This window comes from Zonotrichia albicollis, chromosome 7, assembly GCF_047830755.1.
Source record: "Zonotrichia albicollis isolate bZonAlb1 chromosome 7, bZonAlb1.hap1, whole genome shotgun sequence".
Lineage (NCBI taxonomy): Eukaryota > Metazoa > Chordata > Aves > Passeriformes > Passerellidae > Zonotrichia > Zonotrichia albicollis.
The window spans coordinates 4,065,681-4,087,095 of NC_133825.1; the positions used below are offsets into that span (position 1 = coordinate 4,065,681).

Here is a 21,415-nt window from a genome sequence, read left to right on the forward strand (position 1 = left end):
CCTCATTGGTCATTTAATCAACAGATTTCACGTGATTGGCCAATTAAAGCAACACCCTTCAGTAAACAACTTTATGGAAAAACCAACTTATTATAAATATTGTCAGGGTACCAGTTATTGATGTTTGTTTTACCTTGGGCCATTCTGGGGGCTGCCTGGATGGGGGAAACCATCCTGGAGCAGTTCAGTGCCAGATAAAAGGAGATGCAGAGGACCTTTTTGGTCTTCAGCTTCTAGTTTATTTTTATATTATCTCAAGTTTTGCATTGATGTCCACATCAGGCTTAGCATGCTAGAAAAACACCTCAAAATCGCCCCAAAATATTCGGTTTCAAGGTCTTTAAAAGTTACCAATTAACTCTTAAAACATATATTATCTCTCCTTATCGACCAATAACTCATCCCTTGACTGTCCACATAATCTCTGCACTGTGCTTTCCTTGACCAATCATCCTGTGCCACCAATACTGCAGAAAATGGAGTAGATGAAGAAGATGAAAGGGACTACACCCAAATTCCTCCATTTTGCTTCCTATCTAGATGACCCTTAAAAATCCCAAAACATAAATTTCTCACCCAAGGGACATGGTATACAACCTTTTAATTTATTTCACACTTTGGTAAATTCTAATCTGTCTCAAAGTCCTGGAAGTCCTCTCCATGAGGGAAGGTTAAAGGCAGTGTTTCTCTGGGGGTCAGGACCCCTCAGAGCAGACAGAAAAATATTCTCTGTGCCCTGGATTCCCACACATTTAACCTAAAAACCTTTAACCCTTAACATGTAAAGTTACCAAAAATGTTCCAGGTGAGTAGGATTAGAAGGAGAAGGAATAGAGAACAACAGAAAGACAGAAGATCCAGAGAAAGACACACACATAGGTACCAACTGCTCAGATTCCAGCATCCCCAAGGGAGGAACCCCAAGAGAAGGCAGGACTCAGATCATAGTCTGGCCTCATGGTCTGGCTTTTAACCCCCTGGGCCTTCATGGCCCCGCCCCTGGGGTGGGACTGCCAGTTGCTTGTCCAATATGAGCTAGGGTAGCACCAGCTGCCAGTGTGTGATTGACTGATTAGCAGCTAAGCTAATCAGAGCTGGGATAACATCACCCCCTGCTGTGTGATTGACAGCTCTGCTGGGCCAGGGCTGGGGGCACGGCTCTGTCCCACCACAAACCAAGGCCTGACCCGACCTGCACACCAAGGCCACCACCTGCACACGCCCATGTTCTTCTTCCTGCTCAACCTGGCCCTCGCTGACCTGGGCTGCATCTGCACCACTGTCCCCAAAGCCATGCACAATTCCCTCTGGGACACCAGGACCATCTCCTACACTGGATGTGCTGCTCAGCTATTTCTGCTCATCTTCTTCCTTGGATCAGAGCTTTCCCTCCTGACCATCATGTGCTACGACCGCTACGTGTCCATCTGCAAACCCCTGCACTACGGGACCCTCCTGGGCAGCAGAGCTTGTGCCCACATGGCAGCAGCTGCCTGGGCCAGTGCCTTTCTCAATGCTCTCATGCACACAGCCAATACATTTTCTCTGCCCCTGTGCCATGGCAATGCCCTGGGCCAGTTCTTCTGTGAAATCCCCCAGATCCTCAAGATCTCCTGTGCCAAATCATATCTTAGGGAACTTCAGCTTCTTGCTGTTAGTGCCTGTTTATTTTTTGGATGTTTTATGTTCATTGTTTTATCCTATGTGCACATCTTCAGGGCTGTGCTGAGGATCCCATCTGAGCAGGGACGGCACAAAGCCTTTTCCACCTGCCTCCCTCACCTGGCCGTGGTCTCTCTGTTCATCACCACTGCTGTGTTTTCTCACTTGAAACCCCCCTCCATCTCCTCCCCATCCCTGGATGTGACCCTGTCAGTTCTTTACTCAGTGGTGCCTCCAGCCCTGAATCCCCTCATCTACAGCCTGAGAAACCAGGAGCTCAAGGCTGCAGTGTGGAAACTGATGACTGGATGGTTTCAGAAACAATAAACTGCTGGCCAATTTCTGCAAATCACTTGAAATAAAAGTCATCTTAGATCCTTCTTGTTGGTTTCATTTTGGAGGTTCTTTCTCTTTTTATTTTACTTTTTTAATCTTGTTAACTAATAAATATAATTGGTTTTGCCATTTCTCATTTTGTTTCTTTCCTCCTTCCCTGTGGCCCCAGACTGTGTCAATGAGCTTTGGTGCCTTTAAATTAACTAAAGGATCTGCCAGCAAATTTTCTGCAGAGATGCCCTTCTGTTGCCTTCTCTGGAGCTGCAGCAGCAATGTCTGTGTGCAGAGCTGGGGCAGATCAGGGCTGGCACAGCAGCTGTGCCCAGCAGCAGCAGCACTTGGTGTTGCCAGGGCTGCTGCCGTGGCCCTGCCCCGCTGCCCTGGTGGCCCTGGTGTTGCTGCAGGGCCTGAGTGGTCTCGGGGCCGGGCACAGTCCTGGGGGTGGCAGTGCCGGGGCTGCAGCAGGGACAGGCCATGGGCACTGCTGGGGCAGCACTGATGCCTCAGGCCAGGGCCTGGGGGCTCCAGGCTCCTTGCCCAGGCTCTCTCAAGAACACACCCAGGCCAATGCTAAGCACAGAAAAGCCCCGTGAGCAGCCCCAGGCTGGCTGTGTTGCAGGCTGGGGGCAAACAGCATGGCTGGGGCTCTGCAAGGGCCCTGGGGGAGATGGGAAGGAGCAGCAGAGCAGGGGCTGATCCATCCCCAGTGCACTGGACAGCCCAGGGCAGCGTCCCAGAGCGTCCTCATGGAGCTGCCAACAACATCCCCCCTCTGCAGCCCTGGCCTCTCCCCCAGCTCACACAGGTGCCCCATCCTTGCAGGCACAGACACAGCAGCACTGCCTCAGCAGCCCCTGTTTTCATTGCACAGAGTAGGGGGAGCACCCCCATGCTGTTGGTGTGGGGACATGAACCTGAGGGAGCACAAATGCCATCAGCCCCTGGGGCCAGCAAGGGCTGGGGAACACCAGGGAAACCACTCAGCTTTGTCCTGGCCTCTGCACTCAGCCAGAAAGTTTGTTCCCATCAGCTGGGAGTTTCCTGTCCCACTGCAGATGCTGTTTCTCAGAGCCAGAGCTGCCTGGCAGGTGCCCCCAAACTGCCCTGAGCATTTCCTTTGCTTCATCTTTGCTTTCTTTACTTCTCCTGGTACAAATTTCTTCTAATTGCCTACCACAGGGGGCCCAGAACTGGACACAACACTCGAGGTGCTGCCCAAGCAGTGCTGAGCACAGGGGAAGAATCACTGCCCTGCTCCTGCTGGCCACACCCTCCTGATCCAGGCCAGGAGCCATTGGCCTTCTTGCCCACCTGGGCACACTGCTGCTTCATGTCCAGCCTGCTGTCTATCAGTCCCTGCAAGTCCCTTTCTGCCTGGCTGCTGTCCAGCTGCGCTGTCCCCAGCCTGTAGCACTGCAGGGGTTGTTGTGGCCAAAGTGCGGGACTCAGCACTTGGACTTGTTAAACCTCACCTTGTTGGATTTGGGTCCTGGATGCAGCCTGTCCAGGGCCCTGTGCAGAGCCATCCTACCCTCCAGCAGATCAACACTCCCTGACAACTTGGTGTCACCAATATTCCATGAGGCCCCAGAGTGTCCCAATGGTCTCCATGATTCCATGAGGCCTCCCAGTGTCACAATGTTCCTTTTGGTTCCCTGGCATCCCTTGGTGTCACAATCTCACCATGTCCCCCAAGGCCCTGCAGTGTCACAGTGGATCCTTGGTTCCATGAGGTCTGGCAGGGCAGCAATGCTCTCCTTGGTTCCACAGTGTCACAATGGCCTCTTGGTCCCAAGGGCCACCACGGTATCAAACATGTTTCCTTCATTCCAGGAATCCCTGAGGAGCAGCACTGGCCCCTTGGTTCCATGGGGCCCTGCAGTGTCACAATGGCCCCATCATGACACCAGGTCCTGCTTTGTCACAATGCTCTGCATGGTTCCACAAGGCCCTGCAGGGTCACAGTGGCCTCTTGGTTCCATTGTCCCCAGGCTCAAACAACTGCTCCATGGCTGGTTCCAGAGAATCGCAGAATGAGCAAGGTTGGGCATTGAATTCCAGCACACACCTCAGCTCTCTGATGATCCCGGCACCATGCTGGGCCCTGTTTCACACTGGAGCAGAGCAGACGTTGATGGGACAGGAGCCCCGTGCAGCTCTCAGGGACCTGCAGCTTGCAAGGTGCTCTGCTCTCCCTCAGGTGCTCTCTGAGAGATCCAATCAAAGCTGGGCACCTCAGGGCACAAGTGGCACTGCCTGTTCATGGGCACATAACTGATGTCAGCCTGGATAGGGGCACAGGTTTTAGTACCTGTTAGTTACATATTATACAAGCGAATCTTTATTCTCTGGGTCATTTGAGTACTTTTAAGAAATAGCAAAGTTTTCCCACCAGGAACAGGGATTTCCTGGAGGTGTACTGATGGCAGGAGGAGAAATACTGATCTTTCCTTCTACTGGTGCCACTAATATTCTGTTTATTACTTCTTCTCCCTTTTCCTTCAGGTGTTTTCAGCTCTTCTGTTGAAATGGCCATGTCTAGGGACATCTCTTCTTTTACAGCAGGTGGATCTATGTACTTCTACTGCTCTCTGATTTCCTCCTCTAGATGGTCTCTGGTCATTCAAGTAGCTCTCAACTGACTGGCTTCAGGCTGTGAGCTGGAGGAAATTGCCCAATATCTCTATAGTTCAAATAAATGTATAATAAATATCATTTTGTGTTTTTATCCATCACAGAATTACCTTATGTCTTTGTCTAAAACTGTTCAGGTACAGAAATCCCTTGGGGATGAGGGACATGTCAGATGCTGCTGGGACATCCCAGAGAGCTGAGGAAAGAGCTGTGATGGTTGTTAAACTGTTCAAATGTCCAACTTCTGTTTGTTGACAAGGAACCTTTCTGTGCCTCTGAGTGTCACCAGGCCCTGAGCCCAAAGGACACAAACCTGTTGAGTTGTGGTTCCCACTGCAGGGGCTGCACTTGGACCTTGGCTCTGCGCAGGAGAGCTCTTCATCCCCTTTCTCTCTTTTCCTCCCTCTGGGCATGGAGGGAGCTCCTGGCTTCAGTGTGTGACTCGTGTGTGCAAAGAGCAAATCTGGGCAGAACTGGGGCAGGGAGGGTTTGGGGGGACCTTGGGACCTGTGCTGGGCACAGAAGGTGTTTTCCATTGTTCTGAGACTGTTGGCTGTGGAAACTGAATTCAATATCCAGCAGAGGAATGACTTTTGCGTTTGATGGAGCTGTGCCTTCCCTTGGCTCTGTTGGCTGACAAGAAATGAACATCCCTATGTGCCTCGGGCAGCTCCTTCTCCAAGGAAAGCAGGTGGGAGTTGGAGCCAAGGAGCTGAAAGCTACAGGTGCAGCCTGGGCTGGAGGGAGCTCAGATTTGCACAAGGCTGCTCTGAGTGCCAGGGCTTGGATGGGGGAAATGGTGGGGTGGGGGTAGGGACAGAGTCAGATTGATTGTCAGCCATGAAGGGTCTTGACTTTCATATCTATTCAAACTGCATGAGGAGGTACTTGGATTCAGTGTCAATTGGAGATTCCATATGTCAATGAATTAACAGGAAAACAAAACTAAACAGGACTTAAAAAATGTTTTCTCACTGTCTTTTTAAATATAATGTATTCACTTTGAATACACTACTGAGATCAATGTAACTACAAATTTTTTGGAAACTGAAATAAAATTATTCCCAGAGGCTTGTCTTGTAAGGTGTTCTGAGTGTTAATGAGCCCTGGGACACTGAATTCCTGCACTGAAGAGCTGAAGGCTGAACAAGCCTCAGGAGCAGGAAAATTCAGCAGCAGCCTCCAAGGTGCTGAGGATGTCAGCAGCCCCCACTGAGGCCATCCCTGCCCAGAGACCGTGGGGGAATGGGCAGGCAAGGAGAGTGTCCCTGGGGCTGGGGCAGCACAACTCAGAGGCACCAGGGGCTCCAGCTGGGCAATGGAGTGTGGAATGTGGCTGGAAAGCCCTGCCTGGGCTGTGCCAAGCAGGACACACAAGCCCTGACCCCTAAATGCCAAACAATTCTCCCAAGGAGACATTTAAAAAGAATTACAATTGATTGTGTACTGTGAGTTGGAATCCCTAGAAATATACGAACTGCAGATTCTCAGCAACTCAAAACAGCAAAGCAACCTTTACTGGCAACTTTGGAAAATCAGATAAACTCTGGCAAAATGTTTTTTATGACACTGTAGTGCTTTTGGTTTGTTAATTATAGATCTTTCTAATCTTGAGATTTCTTAATTAATATACTGATGAGTATGTTGTGTTTTAGTGCTGGTTAATTATTTATGTATTTATCTTGTTGTGAGATAGGATTACCAGAAAGGTACAGTAGGCTTAAAATTGTAAAAGGGTATAAATAAAAATTTATTAAAAGTAAAATTAAATAAAAGGTAGTAAGAATAAAATAAATTTTTTCGAATATTTTTTTTCTTTACATTTTTTTCATTTTACTGAAAATGTCAAGAAACTAAACTAGAAATTGCTAGTCAGTTCACTATTTCTAGAATCGCCTAGAAACTTTTTTAGTTTATTGTGAAGAGAAGTTTTTCTTGTTAAGGTGATGGAGATTTTTTTACAAGAGGAAAAAATTGGTTGTTTTTTCTTCTTAATATTGTCATGGATAACAGTTGTCTGGGGAACTTTGTTATTGTGATGTTTTTTTATTGCTACAAGCTTTTTTACAGCTTGTTGATGGGTCATGTCAACTTAAGGGGTATTGTTTTAAAGATGAGCTGTTTAAAGGTAAAAGTTTTTATTATTTTCTTTTAAAATTATTTTTATCTCTGACAATAGAGATGTTCTCTTGGGGATACTGGATTACTTTTTTTTTCTCCCTGTTTAAACTTTTGTAAAATTACAGTTATTTTAGAATTCGTTTATTTAACATGCAGGTTTTTCTTTGATTAATTTGAAATATTTTGATTAATTTGAATTTTTTTATAGTTTTATGTGTTATAAAGAAAAAGATTTTTTTTATCATAGTTTATAAGAAGATTTTAGTTTTAAGATGGAGGTAGTTTTTCTTCTTTTTTGGGGGAGGGATTTAACTTTTTACTGACTTTTATGGTTTTATGGGGTTTATATATATATATATATATATATATATATTTATTTTTTTTTAATTGATGGAGGATTGAAGCATTGAAAGGATTTACACCTGACCCACTGATAACTTGTGGGGGAAGTTGTGGTTGAGTTGTATTAGGATTGCTTTTATGACTGCTTTGGGGCTTTTTATTGTGTTTAATATTAGTTGTAGGGTTATTTTGTATGGGTTGTAGGAGTTTTTAGTTTTAATTGTGTTGGGGGAGGGGATTTGATGGTAAGATTTTTATTGCTGTGGTCAGCTTTGTTCTGGTTGGGGTTTTGTAGCCTCTTTTGTTTTCCTGTTTGGGAGTTCTTGGGGTTTGGTTTGGTTAGAATGGGGCTGGTGGGGGAGGTGGCCTGCGGATGGGGGAAGGGACTCAGCCCACAGCAGGGTTGCTTGGTTTGGTTTGGTTTGGTTTGGTTTGGTTTGGTTTGGTTTGGTTGGGTTTGGTTGGGTTTGGTTTGGTTTGGTTTGGTTGAGATGGGGGCCGCTGCTTCTTTGTTGCCGGGGAAAGAAAGAGGAGGTTCCTGGGTTTTTTCATCTTTAACATATGTGTTTAACAGAGGCATTTTCAGTATCTTTGTCGTTTTACAGATTGTCAGTTACACAAAATTTTTGTATTACTTTTTAAAATTCTTCTCATGTCAAACTACAACAGACATTCAATCAACAAAAACCACATCTCAGAGCATTGACTTGGCCCATTTGACTTCACAAACTCTAAGCCTGTTCAATTTCATGTTATTCAAAATCTGCAGGAGCAAAGAAACATAAGAAGACATGGAAAGAGAGAAAGACAAAAAAGATTTAGAGAAGCACACACTGAGCTACCAAGCCCTGGATTCCAGTGTTCAGATGGAAATTCCAAGAGGACCCACGGTCAAGATGTGTGCTTGCCTTGTGGTCAGCCTTCAATACCCCTTGGTCTTCCTGGGCCCTCTCCCCAGCTGGGACTCGGGGTCATTTGGTCCCTCAGGAGCTGGGCTGGGGCTGCAGAGGTGGCTGTGGAGCATTGCCTGTGCTGTGCCAGGGACTGGCAGCCACTGCTGGGCTGGGATAGAGGCTCTGGGGGGATTGGGGTTACAGGGCAGGGCCTGGAGCTGCCCCTTCCTCCCGCCACACATGAAAAGTTTTGATGCAACAATCTCCTCCAGTCTTTCACAACAGGCAATGTTAGAGGGGGAACCCCAACTGTGGCCATGGGCACCTGGCTGAGAAGGACAGTTCCATAGGAAGGAAAGCACAGAGACCCAGTGTTTGGAAAGCAGCTGAAAGGCTCACTAGGCCAAGGCCAGCCAGACTTGTCAGGAATGGCAGATTTTGTCGGGAAGCAGTCTTTGGATCTAGGGAGTTGTGGAGGTGGAGCACCAATCTCACCCATGGACACCTGGAGAAGCAGCACAATTCTTTCCCGCAGAAAGGAAAACACGGAGCCTTCCCCAGTGTTTTGGGGAAAGATGAGAGCTGACCCTTGCAAAACCACTGCCAGAAAAACTTGTCCTTGCAATATTCCTATGGGAACAATCCCTGGATAAAAGGAAGTTTGGAGGTGAAATCTCAATTCAGGCCATGGATGCCTGGAGAAGAAGGAGAGTTCTTTTCCATCAAAAGGAAAGCACAGAGCCCCAGTTTTTCAGCAGCAGATGAGAAGTGACCTTCAACATGCCAAGTTGGACCAGTCAGGCAGTCCATGGGAGGTAAAACCAACCAGACCTGTTCTGTGTTCCCTTGGCTTTATGGTGCTCCATAGTGTCACAATGGTGCCTTGGTTCCATAAGGCCCCATAGTGTCACAATGGTCCCAATGATTCCATGAGTCCCTGCAGTGTCACAATGGTCTCTGTGGTTCCCTGTCAGGACCCAGGACATCCCTCTGGCTGTACTGAGCAGCCAAGACCCCTGTCAGGGGTCTCAGAGACCCTGACACAGAGCCCAAAATGCCCCTGTGGTTTTGATTATGACCCGTGGAGAAAATTACACACATTGTATGAAGATCAGCAAGCCACAACAGTTTAAATAGAATATTAGTGAAGTCATCACAGGGTGGAAAAGTAGATTTTTGCATTTTTGGTATGGGGGTTCAGGAGGCAAGATGGAGGGAACTGTGTCCAGCCTTTCTCCTTCTTCTTGGCTTCCATCTTCTGCTGTGGTGTGGGCACTTATAGATTGGTTTAGAATCGAAGCTCACTGTCTAACATAGGTGATAGGTTTTGGAAAGTAATTGTAAACATTGTATACATAGTTTTTGTATAAAGACATAACACCGCCCTGTGGGCAGGCAGAATGCCTTGGACTGTCTTTGTGAGCTGACCTCGGCAGGGCCCTAGAAATCTTTTAATAGATAAAATAAACAACCTTGAGACCGAGAAATGAAGAGCCCTGACTCCTTCTTCAAGCGCCGGGCTGGGAAAAGAGACTTTTGAACTTTTCTCGGGGTCACTCTGATAAGCTAATGATCCCGACAGTTCCCCAGGCCCCACAATGACATGTGACTCCTCTGTTCCAAGCAGCTTGCAATGTTACAATGGACCTTTGGATCCTGGGGGTTTGTGGTGTCACAATGGTCTCCCTTTGGCTGCACATTGTCACAATGGACAATTGATAACAGGAGGCCACTCTGTGTCACCCTGGAGCTTTGGTTCCATGAAGCCTGCAGTGTCACAATGAACCCTTGGTTCAATGGAGTTCCACAATGTCACCATGGCCCCTCGGTTCTATGCAGCCTGCAGTGTCACAATGGTGTCCTTTGGTTGCCCAGTGTCACAATGGACCACTGATGTCATGGGGCCTTGCAATATCACCCTGGACCTTTGGTTCCATGCAGCCCTGCAGTGTCACAAAGGCCTCTTGGTTTCACAAGGCCGCACAGTATCACAATGGTCTTCTTAGTTCTGTGAGGATCCCCAGGGTCACAATGGTCTCACTGGTTCCATGAGGCTTCAGAGTGTCACAATACTTTCCTTATTCCATAGGGCCTCACAGTGTCCCAATGATTCTATGAGTTTCAATGATTCTGTGAATTCCCTCAGTGTCAAAATGGACCTTGGTTCCATGAGGCTCTGCAGTGCCCAAATGGTCTCTCCATTAGGTTCTATGAGGTCTTGCAATGTCACAATGGATCTTTGGCTCCATGGGGTCTTGCAGTGTCACAATGGCCCCTTGGTTTGATGGGGCCTGTCAGTGTCACAATGATCCCTACATTCCATGGAGCCACATAGTGTCAGTACTGTCCCTTTGGTTCCATGAGGCTCAGCAATGTCACAGTGCTCTCCATGATTCCATGAAGCCTCACAGTGTCACAATGGTCCCTTGGTTCCATGGCCCTGTGCTGCTGCATTTCCCCCTCCCCTTCTCAGGCCGCCCTGCCAGCTGAGAAATGCTCCTTGGGCCTCGGCCTTGGCCAACAGCCCCTGGGCTCAGCTCCTCTGCAGCTCATCACAAACACTGTCTGCTCCAGGCACTGCTGCTGCTCAACCAGCTCCTGGTTTCTGTAGCAGCAGCCCTAGGAACTGTTTTTGTTCCCTCCATTGCCCACCATCCCTGTTCTCACACTGCCAAAGAAAGCTGTTGGTGCCAAGTGCAGCCAGGATGAACCATTGCTGGGACTGAAGCCCCTCTCTTGGGGCCCTGCAAACAGCGCTCCAAAAGGAGCCCTTGGAGCTCTCCTGGGCCAGCGACTCCCTCTGAGTGGGGCCTCTCCCAGCCAGGAACTCTCCCGTTTGCTGCACTTGGGGATCCCAAACAACGACGGAGCCTGGGCCGATCCCCTCACTCCTCCAGGCTCAGCCCTTTGCCCTTTGCTGGGGAGATGCCAAAGGATACACAGTGAGCATTTCCTGCCCTCAGGGGAATTGCTCACAGGTGCCTTGCACTGACTCTGTGTCTGTGTGCACACGGGAGTGCCTGTGCTGGGGAAACATGGCAGAAATGCTGCTCTCTGAGGGATTTCGATAGCTGAGTCTGTCAGCCCTGTAAGTGAGAAGTCAAAAAGTCTAAGCTAAGTTAATTGCTGTGAAGTGTTTTTATTTTGTTAAGTTGTTTAATATAAGTTATAAGCAGAGTTGAATACTTTTAAATGTTATTCTCTGTTAAATGTCAAAGTCATAGAAGTAAGGTTAAATACTGTTAAGTGCTGTTCTTTTGCACAGTTGTGAAGCTTAAGGTATCAGTCAAGGTTAAGTCCTGTTAAGTGTGACCTCCGTTAAGTTTTTAGGCAGTATTCCTTTTATTCTTGCCCTCACTGTCCTTGTGTCACACACCACAGGGACAGTTCTCTGTTCATTTCTGGTTTGATTGCCTGGATTTGATTTGGTATTGTTGTTGCTTTGTTTCCTTGCTGTGCCTGAAATGTCCTCTCAGGAGCAGAGTGACTCTTGCCAAGGAACTTTGTGCTGCTGTCCCTTAATATTAAATCTGGTTTTTGCTGATCCCTTGCTGGGGATTTTTTCAGTGCTCTCAAGCCCTTGTTTGTAACAGGGTGAAGGAGCCCTGGCCCAGGCTCTGGTCCTGGGGGACACGGGGACGCTGCCGGGGGGTCCCTGTCCCCGTGTCCCACCCCCCAGGGCCCCGGCCCCCGTCCCCGTGTCAGGCTCTGGGGTTGATCTCGTGGAACATCCTCTGGGGGAGGCTGCGGGGCTGGGGGCAGGGGGACCCGGGGGGACAGGGGACCCTGCTGTGCACGAGCAGGGTTGGACTGCTCTGGGGGGAGCTGTGAGGGGGGCCGGGGCAGAGTGACCTTCCCAGTGACCTCACACAGCCCCTGTGATGTCACACTGTCCCTGGGATGTCACACAGCCAACTGTGATGTCACACAGCTTCCTGTGATGTCAGAGAGCCTACTCTGAGATGTCATCCTGTGATGTCATGCTGCAGACTCTGTGATGTCACAAAGTCACACTGCGACATCACAGTCTTTTCTGCGATGTCACAGCCAGCTCTGTGATGTTGCTCAGTCACCAAGTGATGTCATAACCTACTCTCTGATGTCACAGAGCCACCCTCTATGATGGCAGAGTTTTCTCTATGGTGTCACACCCTACTCTATGACACCAGAGTCAGCTCTGTGATGTAAGAATCCCTTCAATGATGTCACAAAACCCTCTCTGTGATGTCAGACTGCCACTCTGTAATGTCACAGCACACACTTTGACATCAGAGCCTGCTCCGTGATGTCATCCAGCCACGCCATGATGTCACAGACTGCTCTGTCATGTCCCACAATCCTCTCTGTGATGCTGTAGCTGCTCAATGACCTCTCACAGCAACCTCTGTGATGTCATAGCCCAATCTGTGACCTTACACAAGCTACTCTGTGCTGTCACACATCCCCTTGCTGACGTCACAGCTGTTCTGTGCCTCTATGACACAGCCACAGAGGTGCTGCTGTGACACAGCCCCCTCAAGGCCATCCCACAGCCCCTGCCAGTGCTGAGCCCCTGTGAGCTCTGTCTGTGCCCTGCTGGTGCCCCTGAGGGGCCCTGGCAGTGCCCCAGCCCTGCTGGGCTGTGCACAGGAGCTGCTCCTGGCCAGAGCTGTCTCTCTGCAGTGCTGCCCTTGCCAGGAGCTGCCTCCGGGCCAGGAGCCCAGCCCAGCTCAGCAGCACAGACACAGCTCAAGGACTTTTATGAGCCTCTGGGGATTTTGTGCTCTTTGCATCAGACTCATCAGTGCCTCAGAGTGGGCTCAAAGACTTCTCAAGACCTCAAAGTGAGATTGAAACACTGAAGTTTCTTGTACTTTCAGTAGATCCAGATGAGGCACAAGACTGATAAAGTGTCCCCAGGTTCCAGGTAGAGGAGAGAACTGGTGGCAGTGATGACAAGTTGGGGCAAGCAGGGGAAAGGTGTCTCTGATCCTGAGCAAACCTGTGCCTCTGTCCCTGCAGGCTGTCGGCATCCCCCGGCTGCCCTACCTGCCTGGCCCCTTCCTTTGCTGACAGCTCTGCCTCCTGCCTGCCTCTGCCTGCCCACACAGAGCCTTGGGCTGCTCCAGGCTCCTGCTGGGGACGTGGTGCACCATAGCCCTGCCCAGGCAGGGAAATTCCTTTATCCTGGTGTCCAGTCTGGGTCTCCTCAGGTGCCTTTGGAATTAATTCTTTCTTTCTCTGGCTGTTTTCTACTATGTGGAAAGGATCCACCATCTCTGAAACCACCCTTCAATCCCTTCCAGGGCTCTCCTCTGTTGTCCTCACTCCCCACCCCACTGAGCACAGGGCTCCCATGTCCCTATTAATTGTCAAGTGCTTGAGGCCAGGAGCACCTGGACAAGAGGGACAGTTCTTTTCTATAGGAAGGAAACCACAGAACCCCAGAATCTGAAAGCAGACGAGAAGCAGTCACCAGAAGCCAAGGCCAGCCAGACCTGTCTGTCCTAGCAGTTTTTGTCCTACAGTAACCCTTAGATATTCGGGGAGTTTTGGGGGTGGAATTCCATTTCAGCCATGGGTTCCTGGACTGGAATGACAGTTCTCCATGGGAAGGAAAGGGCAGAGCCCCAGTGTTTTAATGGCTGATTAGAGGCAGCCCCAATGAGGCCAAGGCCAGCCAGACCTGTGGTCAGGGAAGAATCCTTGGAAAGACAGAATTTGGGGGGCCAAAGCCCACCTTTGTCTACGGGCATCAGGACAAGAAGAACAGTTCTTTTCTACAGAAAGAAAAGTACAGAGCCTCAGTGTTTCAAAGGCAGATGAGAGCTGGCCCTCAGGAAACCAAGAGAACCTGGACAGACCTGGCAGCTTTTCTCTGGGAGATATCCTTGGATATAAGGAATTTTGGAGGCTGATTCTCAATTTTGGCCATGGATGCCTGGACTTGAGAGATATTTTTTTCAATGAGAAGAAAAGCACAGGCCCCCACGTGTTTTGAAAGCAGATGAGAGATGGTCCCCAAGAGGCCAAGGCCAGCACAGAGTGGGTTGTGTGAGGTCACAGGTAGGGCTATGAGAGCACAGAGTTTGTTGTGTGAGATCAATGAGCAGCTACAGCATCACAGAGGGGATTCTGTGACATCACAAAGCAGGCTGTGACATCATGGCATGGCTGGATGACATCATAGAGCAGGCTCTGAGGTGAAAGTGTGTGCTGTGCCATTACAGAGTAGCAGTATGACATCACAGAGAGGGTTTTCTGACATCACTGAGTGGGTTGTGACATCACACAGAGTTCTGTGACATCATAGGTTAGAATGAGCGTCCACAGAGCAGATCCTGCCATCATAGAGGCTGGCTCTGTGACAACAGAGAGTGGGTTCTGACATCACTGGGTGGCTATGTAACATCACAGAGTTGGGCTGTGACATCACATAGTGACTTTCTGACACCACAGAGTCTTCTGTGAAATCACAGTGCAGGTGCATGACATTCCAGGGTGCATCCCAGAGCTGGCTCTGTGACATCACAAGGGTGCTGCGTGATGTCCCAGAGTAGGCAGTGACATGACAGATGACTGTGTGACATTGCAAAAGGGCTGTATGACATCATAGGGGGCTGTGGCATCACAGATGGCTGTGTGAGGTCACTGGGGAGGTCACTCTGCCCCGGCCCCCCTCATAGTTCCCCCCAGAGCAGTCCAACCCTGCTCGTGCACAGCAGGGTCCCCTGTCCCCCCGGGTCCCCACGCCCCTGGCCCCGCAGCCTCCCCCAGAGGATGTTCCACGAGATCGACCTCAGAGCCTGACATGGGGACAGGGGGCCGGGGCCCTGGGGGGTGGGACAGAGGGACAGGGACCCCCCAGCAGCGTCCCCGTGTCCCCCAGGACAAGAGCCTGGGCCAGGGCTCCTTCACCCTGCTATCAACGAGGGCTTGAGAGCACTGAAAAAATCCCCAGCAAGAGATCAGAAAAACCAGATTTAATATTAAGGGACAGAAGCACAAAGTTCCTTGGCAAGAGTCACTCTGCTCCTGAGAGGACACTTCAGGCACACCAAGGAAACAAAGCAACAACAAAATCAAATCAAATCCAGGAAATCAAAACAAAAATGAACAGAGAACTGTTCCTGCGTGTGTGTGTGACACAGGGACAGTGAGGGCAAAGATAAAAGGAATATAGCCTAAGGCTTAACAGGCCTCACACTTAACAGGACTTAACTTACACCTTAAATGTAACCGATACCTTAAACATCAAAGTTTATCAAAATAACAGCACTTAACAGTATTTAACTTTACTTATAACCTATGACTTAGCAATTTAACAGAGGAATAACACTTAACAATATTTACCTTAGTTAATAACTTAAATTAAATTTAACCGTTTTGCAAAAGAACAACTCCTAGGAGAATTGAACTTAGCTTAGACCTCATGACTGAACCTTACTTACAGCTATCTGGATATCTGAGTGACTCAGCTATCCAAGGCACTCAAACCCCTCAGAGAGCAGCATTTCTTCCCCTTTTCCCCAGCACAGGCACTCCCGTGTGCACACAGACACAGAGTCAGTGCAAGGCACCTGTGAGCAATTCCCCTGAGGGCAGCAAAATGCTCACTGTGGATCCTTTGGCATCTCCCCAGCAAAGGGCAAAGGGCTGAGCCTGGAGGAGTGGGGGGATCGTTCCAGGCTCCGTCGTTGTTCAGGATCCCCGAGTGCAGCAAATGGGAGAGTTCCCAGCTGGGAGAGGCCCCACTCAGAGGGAGTCACTGGCCCAGGAGAGATGCAAGGGCTTCTTTTGGAGCGCTGTTTGCAGGGCCCCAAGAGAGGGGCTTCAGTCCCAGCAATGGCTCATCCTGGCCACACTTGGCACCAACAGCTTTCTTTGGCAGTGTGAGAACAGGGATGTTGTGCCACTGAGGGAACAAAAACAGTTCCTAGGGCTGCTGCTACAGAAACCAGGAGCTGGTTGAGCAGCAGCAGTGCCTGGAGCAGACAGTGTTTGTGATGAGCTGCAGAGGAGCTGAGCCCAGGGGCTGTTGGCCAAGGTCCAGGCCCAAGGACCTTTCTCAGCTGGCAGGGCGGCCTGAGAAGGGGAGGGGGGAATGCAGCAGCACAGGGCCCATGGAACCAAGGGACCATTGTGACTCTGTGGGGCCTCATGAAATCATGGAGAGCACTGTGACATTGCTCGGCCTCATGGAACAACGGGGACTGTACTGACACTGTGTGACTCCATGGAATGTAGGGATCATTGTGACACTGACAGGTCCGATCAAAACAAGGGTCCATTGTGACACCATGGGGCCTCCTGGAACTGTGGAGACCATTGTGACACTCTGGAGTGTCATGGAACCCAGGAGCCATTGCGACACTTTGAGGCCCCATGGAGCCAAAGGTCCATTGTGACATTGTAAGGCCTTGGGGAACCATGGAGAGACCATTAAGACACTTCACAACGTCACGGAACCAAGGGGCCATTTTGACACTGAGGGAACTCATGAAATCATGAAGACCCTTGTGACACTTTGAGGCCCCATGGATAAGCAAAGCATTGTGACACTGTGAGGCCTCATTGCACCAGTGAGACCATTGTGACCATAGCGGTCCCCACAGAACCAAGAGGACCATTGTGATACTGTGGGGCCTCATGAAACCAAGAGGCCTTTGTGACAATTCAAGGCTGCATGGAACCAAAGTTCCATTGTGACATTGTGGAGCCTTGTGTCATCAGTGGTCTATTGTGACACTGCCCAACCAAAGGAGACCATTGCGACACTGCAGGGCTGCATAGAACATAGGGGCCATGGTGACATTGTAGAACTCCATTGGACCAAGGGTTCATTGTGACACAGCAGGACTGTGTGGAACCAAAGCTCCAAGGTGACACAGAGGGGCCTCCTTATAGTAAACCCTATGAACCTGGGTAAGGCTCCATGGAGGATTGAACAATAGGAACTGCTGAGACAGCAACATAAGTTCCTGTCTCTCTGATCTCTGCCCCATAGCTTATCTCTGTAACCCTATAGGCTATGTTACCTAAACCCTAACTATTGGTCAAGTTTGGATCCCCCTTAACGCAATGAAAGGGGCCTACTTTAGCCCATTTGACAGAAGAACAGCTGTCGCTGAGACCCTTCACAGACTCCCCCAATGAAGCCAATCACTGTGGAACACCAGGACCTCCTTCTCCTCTCTTGCCTTCTGCTGCCCTCAGCCAAGGGCAACCTACCTAGCAAGCAAGAGCTGAGATCCTAAGAGAGCTTGCAACCACTAAAGAGCTGATAATCACCAAGCTTGCTAAGGGGGTTAGCCCGCAGCATCAGCCTCTGGCTAGCCTAGCTGTAAGGCACCCTGTCTCCCTGAGGACTGGGCTCCCGGGCTATCTTGCACTGCTTGATAATAAGGCCAGAATACAGGCTTTATTATATCTCCTATCATCAATGGTCCATTGTGGCACTGTGGAGCCAAAGGAGACCATTGTGACACAGCAAAGCCCCAGGGTCCAAAGGTCCATTGTGACATTGCAGGGCTCATGGAACAGAGGAGAGACATGACATTGTGGGGCCTGGGGAACCATGGAGACCATTGTGACACAGCAAGGCCTCATGGAATCATTGGGACCATTGTGACACTGCAGGGCCTTCTGGAACCTAGGGGCCAGTGTGACACTGTGGGACCCCATCGACCCAAGGGTCCATTGTGACACTGCACGACTTTGCCCTTGTGACACAGCTGGACCCCATAGAAACAAGTCGTCATCATGGCACTGTGGGGCCTCATGGATCCAAGGCAGCATTGTGACACTATGGGGCCCCACAAAACTAAGGGAACATGAAACAGGTCTGGCTGGTTTGGCCTCCCAGGGGCTGCCTGATAAATCACCTTGGCATGTTGAGGGTCTCATCTCATCTCCTATTCAAATGATGGGGCTCTGTGCCTTCCTTCCCAATTGAAAAGAGCTCTCCTTCTCCTCCAGGCACCTGTGGACAGAACTGCGATTTCACCTCCAAATTTCCTTATACCCAGGGATTGTTCACATAGGAATACTGCCAGGACAAGTCTGTCTTGCAGTGGTTTTACAAAGGTCACCTCCCATCTATCCCCAAAACACTGGGGAAGGCTCCATGCTCTCCTTCCTATGGGAAAAAACCGTCCTGCTTCTCCAGGCGCCCATGGCCGAGATTGGATTTCCACCTCCAAAATTCCCTAAATTCAAAGACTGCTCCCAGACAAAATCTGCCCTTATGGACAAGTCTGGCTGGCCTTGACCTAGTGAGGCTCTCACCTGCCTTCCAAACACTGTGGCTCTGTGCTATGGAGTAGAACTGTCCTTCTTGCCCAGGTGCCCATGGCCAAGATTGGGATTTCTACCTCCAACATTGTCTATTGTGAAAGACTGGAGGAGATCTTTGGCTGCAAACATTTCATGTGGGGGGGAGGAAGGGGCAGGTCCAGCCTTGCCCTGCCCTGGAACCCCAGCCCTGCACTGCCCTGGAACCCCAATCCCCCCAGAGCCTCTATCCCAGCCCAGCAGTGGCTGCCAGTCCCTGGCACAGCACAGGCAATGCTCCACAGCCACCTCTGCAGCCCCAGCCCAGCTCCTGAGGGACCAAATGAGCCCAAGTCCCACCTGGGGCAGGGCCCAGGAAGACCATGGGGTATTGAAGGCTGACCACAAGGCAAGCACCCATCTTGACCCTGGGTCTTCTTGGAATTTCCATCTGAACACCACTGAAATCCAGGAGTTGGTAGCTGTGTGTATGTTTCTCCGTATCTTTTTTGTCTTTCTCTCTACTGTTTCTTCTTCTTCTGTTTCTGTGCTCCTGCAAATTTTCATTAACAATTAATTGAACAGGCTTCAAGTTTGTGAAGTTGAATGCGCCAAGTCAATGCCTTGAGAAGTGCTTTTTGTTGACTGAATATCTGTCATATTCTGACATGAGAAGAATTTTTAAAAGTAGTACAAAAGTTTTTGTGTAACTGACAACCTGTTAAACTACTAAGATACTGAACACGCCTCTGTGAAACACAAATGTTAAAGACAAAAACCTCGGGAACCTCCTCTTTCTTTTCCAGTCAACAAAAAGCAGTGGGCCCTGACCCCGGCCCCCATCTCAACCAAACCAAACCAAACCAAACCAAGCAGCCCTGCCGTGGGCTGAGCCCCTTCTCCCCTCCCCAGGCTGTCCCCTCCCCATTGGCCCCGTTCAAACCAAACTAAACCCCAACAACTCCCAAACAGGAAAACAGAAGAGGCCAAAAACCCCAACCAGAACAAAGCTACCCACAGCTATTAAAATCTTACCGTCAAGTCCCTCCCCCCACCCCCAACACAATTAAAACGAAAAACTCCTACAACCTTCAACCCCTACAAAATAATCCTACCACTAAAATCAAACACATGAAAACCAAATACCAACCATAAAACTAATCCTGACACAACTTCCACCACAAGTTACTGGCAGGTCAGGTGTTCATCCTTTCCATACTTCAATCCTCACTCAAGTAAAGGGAAAAAACAACACAAACATTAAAAAAAAAAAAAAAAAAAAAAAGATTAACCATCAAAGTCAGTAAAGAAAAAATTAAATCCCAAATAAAACAGAAAAAAATACCTTAAACCTAAAAGTAAAATCCGCTTATAACCTATAAAGAAAAAACTCTTTTTCTTTATTACACATAAAACTATAAAAAATTAAAATATTCAAAATAATATCAAATAAAAAACTCTATATTAAAAAAAGTTAAAATAAATGTAATTTCATAAAAAGTTTAAGCAGAAAAAAATAGCAATCCAGTATCCCGAAGAGAAGATCTCTATTCCCAGAGATAAAAATAATTTTAAAAGTAAATAATAAAAACATTTACTTTTAAATAACTAATCTTTAAAACAAACCCCATAGGTCTACATGGCCCATCAACAAGCTTTTAAAAAGCTAGAAGCAAGAAAAAAAAAAAATCATAATAACAAATTTCCCTAGACAGCTGTTATGCATGAGAGAATTAAGAGCCACAAAAAACCTAATTTTTCCCCTTATGAAAAATCTTCATAAACTTAACAAGAAAAATTTCTCTCCCTAAATAAACAAAAAAAAAAAACTATTCTAGAAATAGTAAACTAATTAGAAATTTTAATTTTACTTTGTTTCCATTGTCAGTAAAAAGAAAAATTGTAAAAAAAAAATGTTCGGAAGAGTTTGTTTTAATTCTTAATACCTTTTTTCCTTAGGCTGCATTTAATGAAATTTTTTTTATACCCTTTTAAAAATTTTAAGCCTATTTTATGTTTCTCAGACACCTGTTTCAGAACAAAACAAATACATAAATCATTAGCCGACACTATAACCCATCACAATTCCAGACTTAATCAATACATTAATTAAGAAAACTCAAGAAAAGAAAAATCTCAACTTGACAAATGAAAACCAAGACAATGTCATAATAAACTTTTTTGCCAAGTTTCTCTGCTTTTCTAAAGTACTCGTAAAAGCTGGTTTGTTGTTTTGAGCCCCTGAGAATCTCTTGTTGGTATTTCTCCAGTGCATCAAACTCAGAGTACACAAACAAAAGTAATTCCTTTTAAAGGTCTCCTTGAGAGAGTTTTTTAGTGGATGGGAGTCAGGGCTTGTGTGTCCTGCTTGGCCCAGCCCAGGCAGGGCTTTCCCAGCCACATTCCACACTCCATTGCCCAGCTGGAGCCGCTGGTGCCTCTGAGTTGTGCTGCCCCAGCCCCAGGGACGCTCTCCTTGTCTCCCCATTCCCCCACGGTCTCTGGGCAGGGATGGCCTCAGTGGGGGCTGCTGACATCCTCAGCAACTTGGAGGCTGGTGCTGGATTTTCCTGCTCCTGAGGCTTGTTCAGCCTTCAGCTCTTCAGTGCAGGAATTCAGTGTCCCATGGCTCATTAACATTGAGATCACCTGAACAAGCCAAGCCTCTGGGCATAATTTGATTTTAATTTTCATATCGTTTGTGGTTAATTAGAGAGATCTCAGTAGTATATCTGCAGTGAATGCAATATATTTAAAAAGACAGTGAGAAACTATTTTTCAGGTCCTGTTTAGTTTTTTTCCCCTGTTAATTTATTGATATGTGCAGTCTCCAATTGACACTGAATCCAAGTACCTCCTCATGCAGTTTGAATAGATATGAAAATCAAGACCCTCCCTGGCTGACAATCAATCAGACTCTGTCCCTACGCCCACCCCACCATTTCCCCCATCCAAGCCCTGGCACTCAGAGCAGCCTTGTGCAAATCTGAGCTCCCTCCAGCCCAGGCTGCACCTGTAGCTTTCAGCTCCTTGGCTCCAACTCCCACCTGCTTTCCTTGGAGAAGGAGCTGCCCGAGACACAGAGGGATGTCCATTTCTTGTCAGCCAAAAAAGCCAAGGGAAGGCTCAGCACCATCAAAGGCAAAAGTCATTCCTCTGCTTGATATTGAATCCAC

At 48.4% G+C, this 21,415-nt stretch overlaps 1 protein-coding gene across 1 annotated transcript; it reads left to right on the forward strand.

Annotated features, from left to right (window-relative positions):
* The first annotated feature begins 1,224 nt into the window (after nt 1–1,224).
* LOC141729551 (olfactory receptor 14C36-like) lies at nt 1,225–1,989 on the forward strand. Its single transcript, XM_074544258.1, has one exon. It carries the CDS (start codon nt 1,225–1,227, stop codon nt 1,987–1,989), a length of 765 nt encoding a protein of 254 aa, XP_074400359.1.
* Nucleotides 1,990–21,415: the final 19,426 nt, after the last annotated feature.

Excerpts from the sequence above, each read along its gene's own strand:
- LOC141729551 (XM_074544258.1), top strand. The coding sequence starts at position 1,225 with ATGTTCTTCTTCCTGCTCAACCTGGCCCTCGCTGACCTGGGCTGCATC.